The sequence below is a fragment of the Cuculus canorus genome, chromosome 22, assembly GCF_017976375.1.
Source record: "Cuculus canorus isolate bCucCan1 chromosome 22, bCucCan1.pri, whole genome shotgun sequence".
Lineage (NCBI taxonomy): Eukaryota > Metazoa > Chordata > Aves > Cuculiformes > Cuculidae > Cuculus > Cuculus canorus.
In genome coordinates, this window is record NC_071422.1 from 4,619,707 (window position 1) to 4,642,801 (window position 23,095).

Sequence of the window (23,095 nt, forward strand, 5' to 3'; positions counted from 1 at the left end):
TCTGTGTGCTCTTTGTTTGCTATTTCTGCTGTGGTCTTGTGTGGACCCACATTGTGGATCAAAGGAGTTTAAACCCAAGTTGTGAGTTTTCTGGAGGTTTTTGGGTTTTTTTGTTTTTGGTTTTTTTTTCAAATAATCATAGATTTACTTGCATTAAAAAATTGCCACAAATTTATTGGCAAAATAAAGGTCATATTTTGATTTCCAGTTTGACCCAGGGCATAAATTCATGCTTGATGAAAATCCAGTGTCTTGCATTGGAAGGAAAAAAAATATTAAAAAACCCTCCTTTTTGCTGTGTTCTTGTTCGCACTTTCTAATGAACCTGAAATTTAAAAAAAAATAATTAAATAATGGCCTTTGCCTTCCCCGCGCTCCTCTCCCTGAAGAAACCCTTGGCGTGGAAAGACTGCAAAATGATCCAGGCTCTCCCATTCATGGAAAATCAATGTGTTTTTCCTGGTTAATCTGCCACTTGGTGGCTCTCCAGCACATCACCCCTTGGTGCTGGCACCCACTGGGATCCCCAGTAAGAACTGGTAGAGCCCCTTAAATCCCTACATTTGGCCAAAACCAATGGCTCGCATTGCCTGACTTTGGGAGGCAAGAGCTGTCGGCAGGAATTGCAATTTTTATGTGTATATATTATATATATTATTTTTTTTGCATATATATATATACGTAGATACACGCGTATTGTGTGTGTATAAAAAATAGATGGGTTTATTCTCCCCTTCTTGGCTGTAGCGTTGCAAACGAGAGGAACTTGGTGTGCTTGGGCTTCTGTTGTGGAGGATCAGCGCAGGCTGGGCGTGGGGCTGGGAAGGGGCTGGTGTGAGTAGGCAGAAAAGCACCCTTAATGTGGAAAGAATTGGGCATTTGTCTTGGTATCCTGGGAAAGCCCTGGGCATCGTCTTCTCAGATGCGGTGAAATTCCTCCAGCAAATGTTCTCGTGGGGTTTGGGGGCCAGAAATGCGTCTGGGCTCCACGCCCCAGTTCTGAGCATCCCATTCATCTTCACCCCTGTCCCATCGCTTCATCTCAGCCCTTGAGCAAGTCTTTTAACTAAAGCTGTGCCCAGCGAAACTACTGAGGAGTCTGAAATCAAGTCGAGTTGGGTGAGAAATTGGAGGGAAGTGCAGTTTCAACCAGAGCCCCTCGCAGGGCCGGGGAATGAAGCCAGGATGGGGGACCAGGACAGCTGGACCACAGTGTTGAAGACAACCAAGTGCACTTGTTTGAAGGACCCACAGCTTAGTGAGGAGCAGCGCTTGGGGCTGATAACAGTGATGGTTTTGGCTGAGCCACCATCTTGGCTGCTCAGACGTAGTACCCACGAATCATGGAAGGATTGGAAGGGACCTCACAGCCCATCCAGTTCCAACCCTCTGTTATGGGCAGGGACACCTCCCACTGGATCAGGAGCTCCAAGCCTCATCCAATCTGGCCTTGAACACCTCCAGGGATGGGGCAGCCACAACTCCTTTGGGCAACCTGAGCCAGAACCTCCCCACCCTCACAAACCCCTGCGAGCCATTGTGTGGGCTCCTTCCAAAGTGCCCCACACACTCATTCCAAGATAGGTTTGTTTGTTTGTTTGGTTTTGTTTGGTTTTTTTTTTTCCTTGTGCTCAGTGTCTTTCTGGAGAGAAAAAGGACATTTTTTTCAAGTTGACACCTTAGCTATAAACAAATGGCGCAGCGGGTGCCAAGTGTTGACATAGTTTGTACAAACAGGAAGTAATAAAATATTTGAGTTTCCTGTGGAATTTCCTCCTTTCCCCCCCTTCTCTGCAGCTCTTTATTTAGTAAGAACCCAAATCGGCTGAGCTGCAGCCTTGCAAAGTCCTCTCGCATCCACAGCTGCTTGCAAAATAATCCGCGAGAGGCAGAACATGGCAAAAGGAATAGCTGGAAGCTACAGAGGGATTTTTAGTCTCTTCCTGGGTAAATGGGAGCATCTCTGGGGCCTCCTCCATCACACCCACCTGCTGGCTGCCTTCCCTTTCCCTTTCCCCTTCCCTTTCCCCTTCCCTTTCCCCTTCCCTTTCCCCTTCCCTTTCCCCTTCCCTTTCCCCTTCCCTTTCCCCTTCCCTTTCCCCTTCCCTTTCCCCTTCCCCTTCCCTCTCCCCTTCCCTCTCCCCTTCCCTCTCCCCTTCCCTTTCCTTCCCTTCCCTTGGGATTCTTATGCAAAATCCCTTTTTCCTTTAATTCCTTTCCCCCCACCTTTTGACTGTTTTTCTTGCTGCCATTCAGTCTTCCATACCCTCTCTTCCCCTTTCCAGATCCACTTTGCCCATAACCCCTTGTTTCTGATCTCCACCCCATCCCTGCTGTCCTGGCCACCATGACAAGGAGGAAAGGGAGATCGAGAATTGGGGATGCTCCATCGCTGGAAGTGTTCAAAGCCACGTTTGGATGAGGCTTTGAGCAACACGATCCAGCGGGAGGTGTCCCTGCCCATAGCAGGGGAGTTGGAACTGGATGGGTTTTAACGTCCCTTCCAACCCAAACCATTCCATGCTTCTATGACTTGATCACCCACCATAACCCACATCAATACCCAGCCATGCTCCTCTCCCGGGGTAAAAACTATCCCATTGGCTTTAAGCACACACAAAGCCTCATGTGGGGAGGTAGGAAGGGGTGCAAGGCTCTGCTGGGACATGCAGAGCCTTATTCACTTCCATGGTGAGATCTTGGACCGTTTTGAGTAAAAAATTGCTTCCAGAGGTTTAATGCTGTGTAAATTTGGGTGAATGGAGGTGTTTTTCTCACTGCATCTCCCTGCTCTTACATTGCAATTTAAATTTCTTCTGTCCTGGGCAGAAGGATGAAATGGAGGGTGAGGATGAGGAAGGTTTGTAGCTTGGTTTTCCACATTCAAAGAGCAAAGGGGCAGTGGGGTCCACACAACCACCTTTTGTTGTCCACTTGGCCTCAGTAGTGGTGCAAATGCCTGCAGAGGTGCTGGTGATGGTTGTTGGTGTCTCCTGTCCTGCTCATTCTGGGTATGTGCATCAGAGATTCAGTGCTGTTCCGTGGTGTTCCTGCTTGGTATGACCACAGTGAACACCACAAGCACGTCTCCATGCTGCAGCGCCTGCAGGAGGAGGAGGGGGCTCATGGCTGCATTCACCCTGGCCAGGCAAGATCATTCCATAACCTCTCTCTCTATCTTATCCCTGCAGGGTATTTATGTCAGGGCCTCATCCTGCACAGGCACAAATCCCCTCCATGGCCACTTTTCCTCCCCAAAAGGCTCCTTCTCCCCATGTCCCATGGGAGGGATTGATGGAGCCGTGCTGGGACCTGTGCCACCCTGAAGGGGACAGCCCAGCAGCCACCACTCTGGCTCACCCCATACACCCACTCGCCCTCACATGGCACGTAGCCGGCGGGTGGAAAGGCTTCTCACCTCCCACAGCTCTGATTCGTTTCCAAGAACTGCCGCTTTTTGCTTTCGTATTTTCAAAAGCCTCAGCTGGGTGAGGGTTTCCCTCCCTGCCTGCCCCGTATATGTGACGTCAGCTCCTGCCGCAGCCCAGCCCTGTGCTCTCGGCTGGGAAATAAAGAGTTTGGGATCTGAAGAGTGTGAAACCCCCTTGTCTGTGCCTGTGTGAAGTGTTAGTGGCATCTGTGTCCCCGGGGTGCTGGCAGTCAGTGGGCGCAAGAAGGCTGCGGCTTGGGTGCTGGCTGCCCTTGAGCACTGGGAGCTCTTGGCTTCAAGTATGGGGCAAAAAAGGCAAAGAAAAAACTGGGAAAAAAAAAAATTGATTGTAAAGGGAAAAAAATCCTGTCTGTAAATCCATCCTGGAGTTTGTTGATACTGGGGTGGCTGCAGGAGGCAAGTGCCTGTGGTGCTGAGTGTCCCCAGAAAGGCCAAGGGCATTTCTTCCAGCTGCACTTGTGCTGCCCAGGTGGCAGTCAAGGAGGAGAAAGGGTTGTATCAGCACTTACCACGGATGACACGTAACCTCGGTGTGGCTTCTTTATCCACCTTGTAGCTGTGCTGATAAAATCAGAGCCCTGAATCATGCCGTCCTGCATCAGGTACACCTTGGCACCACTGCCTACACCCCGGTATCTCACCACCTCCATCTCGATTCTCATCTCACGCCCAGCACCTTGCTGGCCCTGGCTCCCTGAACCCTAGTGTGTCCATGAATCACCCTGAAAAAGCCTTTCTCACTTCTTTGTTTTGATGTAACGTACAGCCTAATCCATATTTCTTGAGTTCAGATGAGTCTGTGCTGTGAATTCCTTTTTCCCCCACTTTTATTCCCAGTAGATGATCCAGTTTGAGGCTAGAGGGGAAAAAGGATCTGCAGGACCATACTAGCAACATTCGCTACTGATGCTAGCAATTCTCCCACTCCTTTCCCTGCCCATCATAGCTGCAGAAAAGTCTGAGATTTGCTACCAGCAGTAGTAAAACTGAAACCCGTTTTACTTGGGGAAGGGAAAAAAGGTGCAATGTTCCACTCTGTTAATTAGAACAAGCTCTGCAGAGACACCAAAATGATGTTAACAACTAGAAATCAGCAGGGGTTCTCTATAAGATGGTGTTGCCCTAATCTGAAGCCTCTTATCCTGCCCATGGGTTTTGAGCAGGCGTGTGGAAGGCTGAGTACCCGGGTTTTCTTCTCACAGATAACAAGTGATACGACAAGAGGAAATGGCCTTAAGTTGCACCAGGGGAGGTTTTGATTGGATATTAGAAAGAATTTATTTACCAAAAGAGTGATGAAACACTGGCAGAGGCTGTCCGGGGCAGTGGTGGAGTCCCCATCCCCAGAGGGGGTTCAAAAAACATGTAGACATGGCACTTGGGGACATGGTTTAGTCGACACAATGGTGTTGGGCTGACCGTTGGACTGGATGATCTTAGAGGTCTTTTTCAACCTTAATGATTCTATGACTTGTATTCGCCACAGGCTGTTCTGGGAAGTTTCAGTGCTTTAATCTGGACGGTTGCATGCATTCAAGTTGGTCTGTATGCATCCCCACAGCAATGTCCTTCTCCACTGCCCGCTCTGCTCGGCACTGGCTTTGACCTCCAAACCAGCTCCATGGCATTTTTGCCTTATCTACGCCTGGGCTTTATGTATTTGAAAGCGAGGGCCGTTCGCCCAGAGCTGCGGTTGTATGGCAACTGGATGAGGCTGAAGAGCTGAGTCGGCCCCTCTGCACCAGAGGGCTCAGATTTGAAGGGTTTCAGCGATGTGGACTTCCCCATAGTGTGAATTCCAGGCTCCTGTTTGTTTTTCCTGGGGTACAGCAGCCCTGCGCAAGCTGATTTCTTTAGCAGTGTTATGTTTTTTATGCCTTAATGGCTTAAATGCCATTAAAAGTACCAAATGTCATGTTTAATGTATTGCAGAGTTGGTTATTATTGCCTTTCTAACTTCTGGATAGTGATGTCTTTAAAAGCGTTGGTGATTGCTGGTGAGATTTCTGACTCCTTGCGAATTGTAGCAGAGAACAACTCTTCAGGGCTTCCCGCATTTGCAGTGTTTTTTTTGGGGGGGGGTGGGGAGGAGAGAAAAGAAGATAAAGCAGAAACATTTCTGTTATCATCGAGAAAAGTGACCGATCTATGAATTCACCCATCACATCCTGACCCTGCCGGGTGCTGTAGTACACGGTGTCCCTTCACGGAAGGGAAATTGGTGGCACTTCTGAGAAAGGCAGGGCCAGTCTTGGGGAGCACTTCTGACGCCAAGAACCCCACGGCAAAGCTGTTGTTTGCCTCCCAGCCTGGTGTCTTGGGATGCTTTGAACCTGTGCTGGGGGGGGCGCAGAATTTGTGTAAATCTACACTATGCTTCTTCCGCACAGAAGGGGGAAAAAAAAAAGGCTGTCTCATGGGTTCGTTATGAATTGAAGCAACTTTGAGAGAAGAGCTCTGCAGGGCTCGGGTGCACTGCAGGGAGGCTCAGGGAGACGCATTGGAGCATGAATCCAGATGGTGAAATGAAACCCAGAGGGGACATGCGGGGGAATCGGGGTCTACCGAGTGGCAGACACAGGTACGAGTCAGCAGCCAAAATAGCTGAGGATGAAGAAGAGGGAGTGATGCAGTCAGATGGGGTTGAAGGATGGGAGCCAAAGAGGAACAAAGGCAAAACTATCCCCTCTTACGATATTCCTGCGGGCAATTTTGGAACCCCACAGTCTGTAGAGTACCTGGGTCATTGCCACCCCATGTTTGCTGTGTCTTTTCCCCTCAGAGGTTTGATATGGCTTTGGGAAGTGCTCGGAGAAGAGATCATATATTATTAGAGGGTCTTGCACTTCTCAGAAGCTCAAATGGAGACCCAGGATGAGGGCTGTGTCGTGCCAGTATTGTCTGCTTCCAGATCTTTATCTTGGCAAAGAGGCTTCCTCATGGGGATGCGTAAAACTTGAACTCGAGATGTTTCTGTAATTAAAAGCAGGCTTAGTGCTGAAGTGCTCCCGTGGGGTGATAGTTTGGGGTATTATTAGGGTCTTTTGTTTTATTCCTCTGCTTGTCCTTAGCTAGTTATAAATATACAGACATTTACCAGTTTGTCCGGGAATTAGGAAAAAAAGAAGGGGGGCGACAATGAAGAAAAAGGGAAAATAAGGGGAAAAAAACCAAAACAAAAACCCAAAATCAATCAAACCAATAAGATCATTTAAATAACTAAATAACCTCACCTCTTCCTGCACAGTAGTCAATGTGAAAATGCTGTGATTTGTTCTAATTTAAAATGTGCTTAAATACCCTGATTTCCCACTTCTTGAGCCCCATCTCCTTCTCTAGGGAGGAAAAGAAGGAAGTCCTGAGCAACACTTTCTTGCTTCTCCGTTAAATCCCTACTCTGGACCTGCTGCAGCCACTTGAAATGGATGTTTCACGAAATCCTGTAGGCTCCATATGATTGTCTGGGAGCATCGGCATCGCTCTTGCCATGGTGCTTCTCCATGGCAGCCCTTGGGCACGGGGGGATGCTGCTGCCTGGAGCTAGTCCTGGCCATGCTCCAGCCTCTGGCTTTGCCAGGTGGAGCCTGTGCAGAGTTCATGGCTTCTCCCTCTGCTGATCCAGCCTGGAGGAGTGGAAGAGCTTTTTGGGGTGTCCTGAAGTAAGGCAGGCATAGGAAATCCAGCATATTTTAATCTTATAATTTTTTCAGTGGTTTCTTTGCCGTCCCCCTGGCTGCCACGGGGGTTGTAGGTGCCTGGGATGGGGCACTTGCATGGACAGTGCCCGAGAGCCATGGCCACCCTGTTCGTCCTGCATGGAGACCGTTCAGCTCCATCACACCCTTCTCCCTCCCATTTGCTCTTTGGATGGAGACAAATAAAAAGCAAATGCTGGCTGGGGCGAGGGGCTGGGAGGATGGCATGACATCGGTGCTATCACTGCACAGCCTACCAAGCAGCTCAAGAGGAGCATGATGTACCGCTTGCTCTCTGCCAGATCCCTTAAAACCCACCCTAACACCCCATTTACTGGGACCTTCAAAGTGAGCAGTCAGGTGGGAGGCAGAACCCGCATCTCAGCATGGTGAAGGCCCACGGGTGGTGGTACAGCAGCCGGCCCTTGGGTGGGGAGGGAGGAGGAGATGCCGGCGCAAGGCTTGGGGCTCCCAAGTTCATGCAGGAGCCCTTGCAAATCAGTACTTGCCGCAAAGGAGGGTTTCTCTGCTTGTATTCCCATTGCTAATGTGTTTTGATCCCGGTGGGGAAATTTGCACCCTTTGGTATCTGCCCAGACCATCCAGGGCAGTGTTTTCTTGCAGAGGCAGTTCAGGATGGTTGTTGATACATGCGTCACAAGAAATTATGTTAAACTACCTCCTCCTCTAATTTCTTATAGGCACTGCAATCCAGTTAACCCCTTCGGGGCCCAATCCTGCAAAGACAAAATGAAGGGAATTTGGGGCTCAGCTCCATGAGGGGCGATGGATAAAAATCCTTCGGGGAGAAAAGCAGCCCGGTGCTGGGTTCCTGGAGGTTAGGCTGTGCAAGCACCCGGCCTCATGTGGGACCTGTTCCCTTGACAGGGCACAGGGATGCCCTGGGGGACACCTAGGGGGTTACAGAGCATTCCCTGGGCAGAGCAGACTAGGGGCAAATGTTGCCTGACTGCACTTGAAGCAAGGAGTTTGCCTTGCCTGGGTATTCGATGCTGCAGCTCAAGGCTGTAATGCCAGCCTCAGAACCAAAACTATATGGACTCCAATTAATTCATTCCTCTAATTATTTTACTTGCCACATACAGTAAATTCTACTTCTCCTTTTACAATCACTTGGTGCATAATAACTTCAAAATAATTTCACTTAAAAATGGCCAATATTTTCTAAGCAAAACAGTAGTGAGAATCAGCACAGAGAAATTATTTTTGCTTGCATTGTACAAAGAAATCTTTGTTGAAATTGGTTGCAACACCTCCTGCTTTTGAAAGCTTCAGGAAAACCCCAGGGCACGATTCTTAGCTGGGGTGGAAGAGGCATACCTGCTCTGGCTTCAAAAAGAAATGAGAATCGGGACAAGTGGGCATTGATAATGTGTTTGGAAGAGGCTAAACTGGAGCAAAAGATTCTCTCGTGAATGGGGATGTTTGGAGAACTGAGTTGCTTTGATGGCTTTGTGCAGAAGGATGTGGGCTGTTTCCATGCTGCACATAGGAGCAAGTTGTGCCAGGTGCTGTACAAATAAATGGCAAAAGAAATTCCTATGGAGTCCAGTGGTGTGGCCCGAATGGAGCCTTGCAAAGAGGCAAGTGGGCTGGGATGCAGGTGGCGGGACACATTGGCACTAGACAGGAGTACCAGGGACTATTACAGCAAGGATGATGGTGGGCTTCACTCCTTTGTAAAGTGGCAGTGTTTTGCCCTGTGCCTCAGTTTTACCCATTTGTAAAGTGGATCTAATAACCCGCTGGGCAATGGGTGATGGGGGAGCGTTGCATGTATGTGGAGGTTGTTGCTGATGAGGATTTATTGAGCTGTAGCTGGGAATGGGTGTCGCAGGTTTGTTAATGCAATCTAGCTCTGCTTTCCTCAGGCAGGATTTGCAAGTTCAGAAGGAGAGTGTGAAAGGTCATGGATTGGAGAAGAGAAAAAAAAATAGTCAGTGCTAAAAGACAAGTTTCATTTCAGGGAAGACAACAGCTAAAGGACCAGAACTATCAAACAAAACCACAAGATCACATCAGATGTCAGGGCAGGACACATCTCGTGGCTTATCAGCACAACCAATCACTTTGATGATGTGGCGAAGGGAGGAAGAGGATTTGACTCAGAGTGAGATGAAATTTAGTTCCTAAGACCCTTCTCTTCCGCTGCTGAAGACCAGTCACCTGTTCTGCAATCAGCCAGAGATAAATGATCTCCTGCAGCGGAAGGTGCTTAGACATGATTTTGCATTATTTCGTTGTGCTCTTTCCAGTGAATCTACATGGTGTAGTGAGAGGGGGCAGGATGTGGTGAGCATCCCTGGTGCTCGTTGCAGTCTCTCGGCCCTTTCTCAAAGGATAATGGCAGTGGGAAGGTGCTGAGCAGGCAAGCCCTGTGGTGCTGTACCTCCCCATGTGGAGGTTCCCAGCCAAGAACATCCTCAAACCGCACGCGGGAGCGAGTAGGAGCTTGGCAGCACCACGCTGCCCGCAGCCACAGAGCCCAGCGCAGTCCCTCTGCCTGCCGTAAGCTCATGCACAGCTCTGCTCTTTTGGCTTTGGAGGAGAAGTGTTGCAGAGAGGATTAAGGGCGCTGCGCAGGTAGCATTGCTCTGGGGCTCTTGCTTATGGCATTGCTCTGTGTGCGCTGGCAAAGCTCATCATGAGCTGTAATTATCTGAAATACCAGCCAGTCTCTGGAGATGGAGCCTGGAGCTCAGTCCTGGGATCAGGGGATATTAACATTCGAAGTCAGGGCTCAGCTCCAGCTCTGTCCTAGGGCAAAGGGGAAACCCAGCACTCAGCATCCTCAAACCTTGGGAAAGTTTGGGTCTGATCTGGGTTGTGCAGTGTTACCAAGAGCAGAGAACCAGCTGGCAAAATGCTACAGCATGCAGTTGGCTGCCGCATGGCCCTGCAGCATCAGATGCGTCTTATATCCATTAGCTGCACCACTGCACATTCCTTGCACAGGTCTGAACCCAACAGGCAGTCTTCCCCATCCTGGGCAGAGTATCCTTAACCAATGTCACCCCAAGGAATCTGATGTGCTTGCCCTAATGGTACAGGTTATTAACTGGGAAAAACCAGCCATACTGGTACCACACAGGTCCCAGTTCAAGTTGTTAGATAGCAGTCATTAACTCAGTGTAAACTGGCATCATTCCACTGATCTGCACAGTGACAGCTAATTTATGCAGTTGAAAATATGATCTCAGACACGACTGAAGCAATACCAGCTGGATGTCCTTGAGATCTGCCTGCTTCCTTCCAAGCACCCAGCTTTGAAATCTTTGAATCAAGAGTTTTGCAGAACTCCATGAGGGCTGGATCACAGCCCACAAATGAATTTTGCCTTCCCCGAAATGGGAGCAAACTGCAGGGAAGTCAGCAAGGTGATGGGTTTTGCACCCTGTTATGAAAGTTGCTGTGTTTCCCGCAGATGTGCACCCAGCTGTCAGTTCATGAGTTTTCAGATCTGCAAATCAAAATTTTTAAACCCCACCTAATTCACTCTGCAGTCTCAGAGACGGATTTTCAGAGGTCTTTAAGGATGGGAAGATGCAGGAAAGCACTTGTGGGGATTTTCAGTAAGGCACAAGTGCATTAAATGCTTAAACCTGATGAATTTTACCCAGTCTGCTCCCAAGAATGCCCCCAGCTTTCCCTGCACTGTTAAGTGCTTTAAATATCTTTGCAAATTCAGAAAGATTCAGTCTCCCTGCTGAAACCCTGGGAATGAGAAGCCCATGTCCTTCAGGAATTTGTGCTGAAGTTGCATGGAAATTTGGGCATGATATTCCTTTTGATTTGAACATGGGCCACGGTGCTCGCATCCCAGGAGCTTTTGGAAATACTACCCTGGATTTCTGTTTCAATATCTGAATTAATGCCCTGCTTTATTTTTCCAGCCAGAGGACTTAGTTTTGGGGTCTCCCAGTGTAACAGAAGGCCACAATAGGATTTATAAGAAGCTGCCCTGCTTGGAAGGGCTCCCATTGCAGGGTGGGCAGGGAGAGAGGCAGAGGCAAAGTCGAGGGACTAACCCGTAAGTGAGAGGAGATTAGGGGCTTGCAAAGCCAGCTAATCAATACCAGGCTGCCTCGAATGAACATCTCTCCCGCTGCTGGAGCTTCAGACAGTAAAAAAACTACTGTAAATGCAACATATCTCTGTGCTTCCTGCCAGCTGGCTGGGAGCCAGCCTATTTCCTTCAAAAAAAAAGTGATATTTATTTTCATCCTTTTAGAGGAAGCCAATTCATCTCAGACCACCACCAGCTAAAAAAGCTTTATAAATTAGCAGGCTGCTTCTTTTTCTTTTTTTTTTTTTTTCCCGCTTAATTCTCTCCCCCACCCCCTTAAATATTATTTTCTTTTCGTTGTTCAAGTCAGTGTGAATCCTCTGCCAGGACATGCGAGCCGAGGCGCATTGCGATACACTCCCCTTTCTCTCCAAGCTGGAGAAGGACAGTAGCGGTAGTGTCTCACGAAAGCCAGAGGAAACCAAAGCAAAGTCTCACTGTGACTGATTCTCTTTCCAAATGGCATAAACAGCCCAACTTCAAACGTGTGAATAATGAGTTATCTGTGCTTGACTTTGTTCAGCAGCAGAAGAGACGGTTCCCTCTAACATTTTCCTCCTGCTCCCTTCTGTGAACTCCTGGGCTTCAACTTTTACAAGCAGGCTGAGGTAGCGCTGGTACTTGCCAGCTGCTGTTGCTCACCGGAGCTTGGTGGAGATCTCTGTCCTCCTCCACGGAGATGTCATGTTTGAGTCCCTTCCAGTTGCCAGTGCTATTGGCAGCCCGGTTCCCATCTCCCTGCTATTCTCCCATTCCTTTTTTTCTGGTTGTGGGGCTCCACCAAACTCTTCCTGGCAGGGAATTTCCCATGGCGAGTCTGGAGCCGGAGGTGGGTTTCCAGGGAGAACCTGAGGGATGTTTACGTCTTGTGCAATAGGTGTGCAAAGATGAAACCACACCAGCATCTGCTGTAAGGGACAGGCCCGCTGTTCCCATAACACAGACGTTTCACATGTGGCTTCTTTCTAGAGCACACGCCAGGACTTGATAGTCTAGCCGAGACTCGGACTGGGAAAAAAGTCAACCCTCTGTAAGAGGATTGGTGCGTCTCTCTGAAGTACCCATTTTGAGGGCTACAAGAGGAATTTGAAAGGTGTTTTGTGCATTGAGACGGGGTTTTATCCACTGCTGATTGCTTTCTTGTGGTCCATTCTCATGGGTGTGTAGAGACTAAGCCACTGGGTTGTGTGCAGCATGACTGCAAGGGGTGCTCCTGGTGAGCTCCTCCTCAGCTAAGCCATAGAGTCTGGCTGTTAATATATGACCGGAGCCTTAGGTGGAGGATCCTACTTGCCAGCAGGATGCTTAGAGCCTTGCTTTGAAGGTGGACGAGCAGGGGCCTTTGTGGCCACTGATGGCTCAGTTCAAGCTGCTGCCCCAGCCCATGCTACACTCTCATGGTTCTTGCCTCCTCATCAGTGGAGCTAAGGAAATATCTACAAATGTGTGTTAATGAACATCCTCCCCAAGCTGAAACGCTTCGTGTTTCCTTCACTCCAGCTTGCCACCAGCGTTTCGCAGCAAGGCGCCTGAAGAGGGCCAAGCCACTTCCCACCATCTGCTCTCCCATCGTTTAGTAGCACAGGGCTATGGTGGGGATGGGGATGAACGTGACATCCAAATCTAAGCCCGTGAGATCGGAAAGCAGGCTGTGCAACTCCTTTTCTCTCCTGACTGTAGTCCCATCTACATCTAAGCACAGATAAAACAGGGGAACGGGACGCCAGGCACCTCGAAGTTTTTTTTTCAAATCAAATCTGCCAGCTCAGAGATTTTGGAATCACTCAAACCATGAAGTTCCTGGAGCCCCTTCCAACTTTGATCAACTTTATATTCTTCATCTCAGTAATGTGGGGAAATACCCTGCTTTTGGTGAACATGGCGGACACCCCCTCCACTGCCTGAAAACCTGAAAACCCTATCCAGGTCCCAGCTTCAGAAGCCACATCAAGCTGCACATTCCTAGAAGGAAGTACAGGGTCTGTTTGGTCTTTGAAATGTTTTAGTGCAGAAAGCATGTCTTTAAATCATAACTTTGAGGGCCTGAGCTCCAGTGTGGAGTACACTGTTTCGCTGTCTGCATTCCAAGGAAACACCCAAAACTTCCAGTATGCTTCTTATTACTGGCCCAAAGTGTCAAATTCACATCAGCTCTTCCAGCTGGGAAGTGTTCAATGGGATCGTTTGTTTGATATACAGATACGGATCTTGTTATTACATCAGGATCGTAGGTGATCTGTGAATGTTTACATCATGTCACGTTCAATATCGGAGTTAACTGAATCCGAAACCCGATCCAGCATTAAAACCCTTGCGCTGTTGACAAGAAGTGCCTCAGGCCAGTAGCTGCTGTCATTTTATAGTACTAAGGACTACTGCTTCGATAAATACTGACCTGCAAGCCAGTGCTAGCACAGCAGGAAATGCAATGCAAAATCTCCAACCCAACAGTAGGTTTCATGCCCCAAAATTCACAAATCGAGGTGATCATGACTTCTCAGATAGATTTCTTGGGATGAGGTCTGGAGCTGCTTGAAGTCAGTTGAAAATCCACCCACTGGCTTCAGGAGGCTTTTAGTCAGTCCTTGGGTTAAGCTAGAAACCACCTTCCACTTCTCTAAGGTATGAGCTATTGTTCACTTGACGACATTGGTTTCCTCTCCATGACAGCTGTGGGTAGATGGGGAAGGGCTTTTAATGAAGCCAACCGCTGCAGAAATTAAAAAGCTCAGGTTATTCTGATGAAAGAAACCCATTAATAGCAATTCTCTCTTGCGTGACAAAGTCTGACGTCCTTAGCTCTAAGTGACAAGAGGCAGGAAGTCCTGGGGAGACAGCCTGTACCAAAGAGGGTTGGCAGACCAAGGTGGTGGTTTTTAACTCATTCGCTGCCTTGTTTCATACGCTGTAGCGCTGCCAGGTCCCAGTCATGGAGACAGAATGAGATACAAACTAGAGAGTGTCTAGGAGAGTTAGGAAGGGTCCACACTCTCCTCCGGGATTTCAATCCTAAATGAGCCCCTGTGTTTGCTTTGATTTACATTTGCATCTAGTTTTCTACTTTCATTTTATCAGGAGAGTTTTAGGGGTTTGATTTATTTTGCTGGTAATCGTAGAGTCACGGAACCGTTTGGATCGGAAGGGACCTTAAAGCTCATCCAGTTTCAAACCGCTGCCACAGACAGGGACACCTTCTACTGGATCAGGTTGCTCAAAGCCCCATCCAACCTGGCCTCGAACATCTCCAGGGATGGAGCATCTACAATTTCTCTGGACAGCCTGTACCAGTGCCTCACAGGGAAAAATTTCTTCCTAATATCTAATCTAAATCTCCCCTCTTTCAGCTTAAGTATTGGATCTCCCCACAAACCAGCCCCTTTTAGAGAGTGTAAGTACAGCACTGCTATTTATTTGAGGCTCAAAAACCCCATGGGGCTGTGCCCACATTCCAACAGTGTGGGGACAGAGCTACCACAGTGGAGCATGATGCAGCCACACGAAGCCCTTGGTTAAGTTGTACAGCTGAATAATCTTTAAAAACATTATCAGCATAGAGATCTCTTGATTTATTTTTCAGGATTCTTCTCTATCACATGCCAGATGCTACTGCAGGACAGGGTTTTGGCTGAGACAGAGAGGGAATATTTAGTTTCCATTAAATTTTTCTGGAACTTGGTCTTGACAACCTTTTGGCTTCTCTACTTAGCTCTGCCTGAGAAAACTGATTAAAGGTAAAATGATAAATGATTTTTCTTCTTCTTCTGTGCTCAAACGTATACTGAAATAATAAAATGTGGACCAAAATAATACACTTTAATGCACATGCCTTTTCCCTTGAGGAAAGGACAAATACCCCGTGATAGATGCTTCTTACATCTCTGAAGGTTTTCAGATAACACAGAGATGCCAAAGGTCTAGGGATGCACAGAGATTAGAAGAGATCACTCGTGGTGTTGATTTAAGGTTTCCTTGGTTTGCTTCACACAGCAGGGAAGATACTCAGAAGTACTGCTGGGTTTTGCTTTCTGCTGGGAGTTTGTCCTTACCAAGTTTTGCTCTCTGGTGTCAGCACTTTTTTGTTCACTTTTTGTTTTTACACACCCAGGAGCCTGGGGATTGTAGGATTTGAGGGGGATGGTGGGGCTCACTTGGATGTGGAGCTCCCAGGGGAGGTTCAAAGCCTCTCAAGAACTGTGGCTGTGGACAGTTTACTGTTGGGATGCCCATGGACAACACCGTGGTAGGGAGCTCGGCTGGGAGTGTGAGATCCCAGATCCTGATGCTCCTGTCTGAACCATCTGATGTCTCTGCAGACAGCCTGGCAAGTGCAGCCCGAGCAGAGCGAGCCAAACGAATGCAAGATGCGAAGATATCAGCCATCAGATTTAAAGAGGAGGAAGTCTAGGGACTTTCTGTGTCTTTGCTATAAATTGACACGCTACACAGATGTGAGGGGGGAGGGAAGGGGGGTACGAGCAAGAGGTGGCTGCATTTTTCACCTTTTAAATGCGTCACTTTTCTTCTTAAAAGCCATTGAGAACTGAGCTTGACTTGGTGGATGTTGGGCCATAGACTGGATCTGATAAGGCTCAGCTCTCAGAAGAGCTGCAGAAGGGTTTCTTCCCAGCTCCCTTCCTATCTCCCCGGCATGCCTGCACACCTCCACTGCCCTGGAGCTGTGCTCTTGATTATGCTGGGATAAGGCGTTTGCCACCTTGGGAAGGTCTTTTCATGACAGGTGCAGAGAGCTGGGGTTGTTGTATGGCCGTCTGGCTTCGGCAGGTAAAGAGCAAGGAGGATCCAAGGTCTGAACCTGGCACTGATGTAAAAACTGAAGCAGCTTCAGCTTTTCTGGAGTCCCTCCAGCTTCATGCGGGTGTAACTGAGACTGGAATCCGTCCCAGAGAGAGTGAAGCCATTTGGTGATGATTAATACAGTAAAATGCGAAAGTTATGTATCAAGTGTAATTCATGCACCTCTTGCCTAGGGACAATTAGCATAAATTTAATAATTATTGCCCTGCTCCAGCAGCTGCTACCTAAGGAGCTGGGAGTGCTTTACAAACGCTCATTAGCTGTTGTGCTGCCTGGGGAAGGTAGGTGAATAATCTCTCCGTTTTACGGGTAGGAAAAGAGGAACAGGAAGCAGCAAAGTGAGATGGCCAACGTGTGGTACCATGGCTGGGCTGCTCCCTTCCCTCCTCCTGCAACCTCTGCCGGCCTGCTTGGCTCTGGTCCCACGGGTGGGCAGATCTGAGGGGGCTGGAGTAAGATGACTGTTTATGCTTTGTGCACACAACAAATGCTATAGAAAATACTTAAAATGCAATGTTTCTTTCGCTAGTTCCCCAATCATCAAAATGCCGGAAAATATTAATCCTGCCTTGCACATGCCTCCCCTCCTTGTTTGGAGTGAGAGAAGGCTGGTGTAGGCTGCTTCCTTGGGCACAGCACAAGGCACCCTGACCCCAGAACCTGCATCCTGCTCCTTGATTGGACGCTGACTTGCTGGGTGATCTAGGGCCTCTCATGCGGGTCTATCTGTGTCCCTCCTTCGGTTGGCCTCATCTGTCTGAACCACAATGTCCTCCTCTGTGCGCATGCAACACTGCAGCGCCTCTCAGGGAACCGCCACGCGTTACCCTCGTGCAAATAACAGCAACCTGTGAAGATGGAGACTGCACTGACTTTGTGTGTAACCGAGGTGCTGTAGCCAAAGGGGAATTGATTGGATACCAGACTCTCTTATCATGTTCTAGGGCACAGACAAAAGCTAGAAGACCAAGCCAAACCCTTCACCGACCGCTACGGGGAGCTGGAACGGCTGCGCCAGTCCATGAGAGTCACCCCAACAACACCCAGTCCCCGCGGATCCCTCAGCACCCCAGGCCACTTTGGGTCCCAGGCTCAAACTCCAATACAAGGTAACTGGCTGGGTGTCCCTGCCTGGCGTTGCACCCTAACCCCTTGTGCTCTCAACACAGCTGGGCAGGGAACAGAGCCATCCCGGCTGAGCAAGCTTCCCTCCGGATGGTATTTTAGGGCTGGAGTCCAGCTCTCTGCTGGGTGAGGAGCCCTGCCTGGGGGCAGGGAGGGTTTTGGTTGGGTTTCTTGGCTCTGGAAATCATTTTGCACTCCATCAAATTCGCTGAATCATAAACCCCAGAGATTTCTCTCTGTGCACCTTTACATATGGGATCCTAGGTAAAACTGAGCAGTTACAGGAGGAACATGCGGGAGATCAGAGCAACCGACTTTGACTCCAGTAGTTTCTTTGACATGAAGGCGCCCGCGTAGATGGCTACACATCAACTAGAAAGGGTGTATCATACTTTACATGCTAATCCAAATGGTTTCTTATCTTTTTGCATTGTGTTTATGCCAAGTCTGGTGATCCATCACCCAAATCCAGCATAATTCCCCACATGTATGCACACCTGCATGGGCGCACGCGTGCACATACACAGAGACTTTGCTCTTCCCATATTTGCCATCGGCATAGCTGAGCCCTCGGGCGTTCCCTGTGAATCTGCATTATAGCTTGGTGCCAGGAAAGAGGTAGGAATTGCCACCAGAGCTACCCGAGAGAGGTCGGTTTACTGATTCCCATGGATCTGAATTTCAGTCCCAAATTAAGCATTCAGTTTGAAAATATCCAACTGTCTTCCTGCTCCCGGCTTGCTGCACTTCTCAGCACAGCCAGACATCACCACAATGTATTAAGAGAGACTGTTCTTCTGTCCATGTGTGAATCGTGCTGCTTTTCCGTGCATTTTTCATCTTGGTGACGCTTTCCTTTGCAAATCAGCACAAATACTAACAAGGTTTTAAGGGACCGTAGTCAAGCTGTTTGCATTTTGAGTATTGGTGATTGAAAGGTTTCACATTGAAAAGTCTCAGAAGTCTTTACGCTGCACTTTCTGAAGTCACATAGGTGTCAGAAAACCTCAGTGTCATTGGCAAAGAGGGTGTCTCAGGTGCAAAAAAAAACATGTTTGAAAATGTTACCTGAACTGTAAAGGCTGCCCCACTCCTTCCAACCCAAATTACAGTGAAAATTTAATTTATTTCTCATTGAAATGCAAATCTTTATGCTTGGAATTTTCATTGATATTAGCATGGTATATGAGAAGAACCTGGGCATTTTGGGTAGGGTTATGATTTGATTTTTGTTAAGAAAAGCAAAAGGGAGAGAGAAAAAGAATTTTATAGGCTCGTCTTGTTGGCTGCATAAGAAGGGATTCTTGGGGGAAGCAAAAAAAAAAAAAGAATATTTTAAATTAGCCTGGTCCCCTGTAGTGCCAGAAACCCAAAGATCGTCGTTTGGAGCAAAGAATCAGGTGATGACACAAATTCAACAAGTAAAAAAAATGGAACTGGCCACAAGCTGCCATCAGTGCCAAATTCCCAAATGTCAAGTGACAGCAGGAGTGGAGACACACAAAATTAGCCATCCCAGCTCATTCCTGCGGAGTGACTCCAAAGTACCAGGAATGCTGCAAAAGGCAGTTTGTGCACGCTCTGCTCTTGGCTCCCTTGTTCCCAAGTTGGAGGAACTGTCTTAAAATTACTGTGGGTTCTTACCAGTGTAACTGGGAGCAGAATTGGCTCCGTAATTTTAATCTCAGCCCTGTCCCTTTGACACAACACTGACTATACCAATCATAATAATAACAAAAAAAACCCTCTTTCTCTCTCACACACACAGCTTATTCACAAAGATCATAATTTTAACCCAAGCAAGTGGAACCTGGCCCATGCCAAGAATAACATGGGAGTTAACAGGGCTGTCATTCTCACGACTTGGCACGTTCCAAGGTAGCACACATGAGAAGCCGATTAGCAAAAAGGATAATGAGATATCGGTTAGGAGGGATGAACAGGGCAGGCTGGAGTTCATCCAGCCCTCGCTATCCTTTACCTGGGTCCTTCCCAACCTTAACATTTTTAGCATCTTTACATCCCTGTGCAGGGATTAAAAGGGGGCCAGTGAGGGTGGAGGGGCAGATTTTCCCTCCACTAGCACCTACACCCAGCAGCCTTCCCTCTGCTCGTGTGCCGGAGGTGCTTGGCCTCCCACTTCTGCTGACCGAGCAGTTTGTACAAGCGGTTCCTAATCCGCTTCTGGCAAAACCAGGCTGGGGAGCCAAGATGCTCAGAAACCACCTCAGCCACCAAGGGGGGATTCAAGCACCTCAAATACCTGGACACAGCATATGGAGGTCGTGCTTTGAAGCAGACAGACATATAGGAGAGAGTATTTATCTTTGGGAGGAATTGAGGTCCTTTGGAGATGTGTTTACTCTGGCCCAGTGCAATCTTTCCTTCTTCAGAGTGAAGACTGTAGCTGCTGTGGAGATCACAGCAAGGACGCTGGTGTAAATAGGAGAAGAATCTGGCCCTCAGCCACTTGCAGAAGACTTTCAGTAAAGCAGCCCCCTGAGGTTATAAATAGCCCCCATGTAAAATGATCATCCTGAGGTTAAACGGTCTCAAACCAAAAACCTCCCGGTAAAAGAAAACCAATCGTTTCTGCAGGGCATGCCAGGAAACATAGGAGGAGAGCATGCTCAGCACCATGGCCAAGCAGGTCAGATCCTGCTCCTGTGCTGGTTTCCCAGTGTCAGTGTATTTCATTGCCTTCAGTCTTGCCTTGTTCCATGCAGATGGACAAAGAATCAATTCCTTCCCACACCTGTTGGCAAACAGGAGAGACTTTTGCAGCCCTTCACACACCAGATTTTATTCCCATTTCCACAGATTTGTGGGGAAAATAGGGTAATTCTGGGTTCATCCCAGTGTAGCTGTGATAAGAATCTGTCCTGATAGCTGGGCAGGTAGGACAGGAAGGTCCCCTAGCATCAGGCAGTGCTGCTTCCTTGGCTTCAGCAGGGCAAAGCAATTTACTTCCATTGAGGGTTTGGCCCAAACTTCTCCAGTGAGGCCTGGAATATCTGAGGTTTTGAAATCCCGGCTCTCCTGTCTCCACAGTGAGACACCAAGCTGTCATTAGAATGGCTTGAAATGGTTCCTTATTACAGGGCACGCCAAGCCAGAGCCTTGCGTGCTTGCTTCATTGCAAGTTTTGTCTTCTAGCTGAAAAAAAAAAAAAGCCAAGTAGCTCTCAAAAGTGAAGCAAGATGTTGAAGAAACTTGCTTCTGCCCACTTTCATCTGCTTCTCAGGGCCCATTTGCTCTGGGGAAGTGGGATGGTGACAGACACACGTCCTCCTGGGGAGAACTGGGATGGTCCTAGCAGCCCCCAATTCTCAGCGCGACACTTTGCCCTCGCTCATGTTTCAGCAGCGAGTCCTGCTGAGCTGTTTTACTCCCATTGCAACACAGGAGGACCGCCCACGCAGCCGGCTCCTGTGTTCTAGCTTTGTGGTGGGAACATCTTCAACCACTCAAAACCAATTGTGTGCATTGTCCAGCAATATGTAGGGGCCTTGCATACACAACAACAATTGCAAAGTGATTTTAAATTTGATCAAATCAGTAAGAAAGCAAGCTGGTTTGATTAATGCACTGAACATCCCTTTGCACACTCTTCATATTGCTCCAGCGAAACCAAATTCCCTTGACTTCACAGGGAAAACAGTAAATGCTGGATCCTTTTTGCAAATTCCATCCTGCCTCTCCCTGTCTGCTGAAGAGTTTGGGAGGCATTGTCTTCGCTAGTGAAAAGCTTCCAGAGCTCCTGATTGGGAAAATGCTCACCTTTAATCAGCTTGATTTCCAATCCATTACTTACAGGCAGCGCAAAGTTTTTAACCTAGGCCAGTCATCAGCTGAATACTTCTCGATATGCATTTAGAGTAATAGCTCTCTCTCTTTTTCTTTTTAAATATACGTTTTTAAAGTATTACGTTACTTTTAAGAAGCCTCTTGGCATAGGCAGCAAGTGCCTTATTGTTTCTGAAATGCAACGTGGCTGCTCTGAGGTTAAGTCCTGAATTATGGGCCCAGCAAACACACTGAATCGCTGCTTCCTAATCCCTGTCCAGATCGACTTATGGTTGCTTTAAAATATCCGTTTCTTAATGGATAAAAACATTCTACCATGGGCAGAGACTAAATTGTTTCCAAAGGAAGCTAGGCAAGCATTAGTGGGAAGAAAACATATTGTGGGATTCAGCTTCAGCCTCAAAGGAAGGAACATGTTTAAGATGGGTTTCCTGCCTGCTTTCAGGCTCCACAGGCTTCTATGCCTATCTTTAAACTGCTCTTCTGCTCCTCTCAATTACATCTGCCCACTGCATAGTGGATGTCCCTTAAATGCATTTGGTATGTAACTAAGATGAAGCACAAGCCAGTGCTGGACGGGAGCATTCCCCGAGAGAGAGTCCAAGCACCCATGACCGCTGCTTTTCCTACTGGCATGCAGCTTCCTCTGTCTCCCAGCTGCAGCTCTGGGGGCAATAGTGCTGCAGTTCCTGAGAAATAGCAGATGAGCTCACAATAAGCCCAGATGAATTTGCCTCAGGCTCCAGGGATGCTATCCTGCCTTTGACATGGGATTTTCGCTATGCTGGGACCTTCCCTGTCACATTCAGACTGCCAATGGGGAGCTTTCAGCCCAGGGTCTGGCTGCAAGAGAGCTTTGCCAGGCTGCTTGGCTGCGGTGCAGCCCAGGAGTGGCAGCGCAGGGCAGGAGCCCTATCTCTCATCAGCCCATCAGCCTACCCTATCAGGCTCCTGCTCTGCAGTTGGTTTCCCATGGCAGACTTGGCCTGGTCCAAACCTGCTCTGCAGGCACGGTGGTCTAGCTGCAGGCTGGGTTGTAAATTCAGCAACTTCCTTTTATGTAGTCAGGGCTTGTTAATTTTTTTTTAATACCCTTTGAATACAGGTAAAGAGCAAAGCACGGGCAGGCCAGAGGGAGTGCCTGCAATCAAGGGAGTGCTTCCCGTTCAGCCCACCCACCCACTCCAATTAGCACCGTTAGTTTATTCATTAGCTTTGCGAGATGGAGTGGCAGGGATCGAGCCTGATGTGGTGCGTGGTGGGCAGCGGGATGTGGGCAGAGGAGGGCTCTGAGGACAGTGAAGAGGCAGAGGAAGCTGGGAGAGCCTGGCTTGTTTAGTCTAGCTAAAGGCAGGCTGGGAGCGGAGCTCATTGCTCTGTGTAAATACATCCAGGGGGTAAACATCAGGGTGAGAGAGGAGCTAATGTAAGCTATGAAGGACAGTGCTGGCACAGGAGATGAGGCTGAACTGACCCTGAATAAATCCAGACTGGATGCTAGAAGCTAGGTCCTCCCCAGAAGAACAGGATGGGTCCAACAAATGGTTGGGAGCATCCCAATAGACCTTGAAGAGTCTGCAGAGGATGTTGAGATGTGGTGTATGATTCACTGAGCTGGGAATACTTGGGAATTTCCCTGCCTCACTGCCCTGCCCATCTGTATAAACCAGGAGGCTGTTGCTCAGCATTTTTGGGGTCTGATTGAAAGTGCTGGGAGAGGACCCAGGAAAGCAGAGTTAAGTCTGCAGTGCTCATCAGGGTGGATTGGGGGGCTATGTCTGCAACAGCAGCACATGGGATTTGAAGAGAATTAGAAAACTGAGCAGCAAATGTCCTTTGCAATCTTGAGGTGGTGCCTGGCGATGCTGTGATAAAGCGACATGTGTGTTGTTTTGGTTTGGGGTTTGGGTTCTTTTTCAAACTCTGGGGAGGAAGTACTTGCACCCAGTTTGTAAGCTGCCTATATCAGATACAGAACAATTGCTCCATGGGCGTGTAACAACGGATGCTGTTCACACCCTCATTTTTTTTCAGCACCTCCCCTCCTCCCCCAAAAATAAATTTTGCTCTATTTTTTGTGTGGTGGGAGGAAGGGGCAGTTTTCTTTTTTAGTTT

General features: G+C 48.3%; 1 protein-coding gene across 1 annotated transcript in view; it reads left to right on the top strand.

Moving 5' to 3' along the window:
* RUNX3 (RUNX family transcription factor 3) overlaps positions 1 to 23,095 on the top strand; it is a 43,784-nt gene that overhangs the window by 10,016 nt on the left and 10,673 nt on the right. The window contains exon 4 of the mRNA XM_009563444.2: positions 16,993 to 17,157. Within this exon, the coding sequence (XP_009561739.1) occupies positions 16,993 to 17,157 (165 nt within the window). The remainder of the gene's footprint in view (positions 1 to 16,992; positions 17,158 to 23,095) is intronic.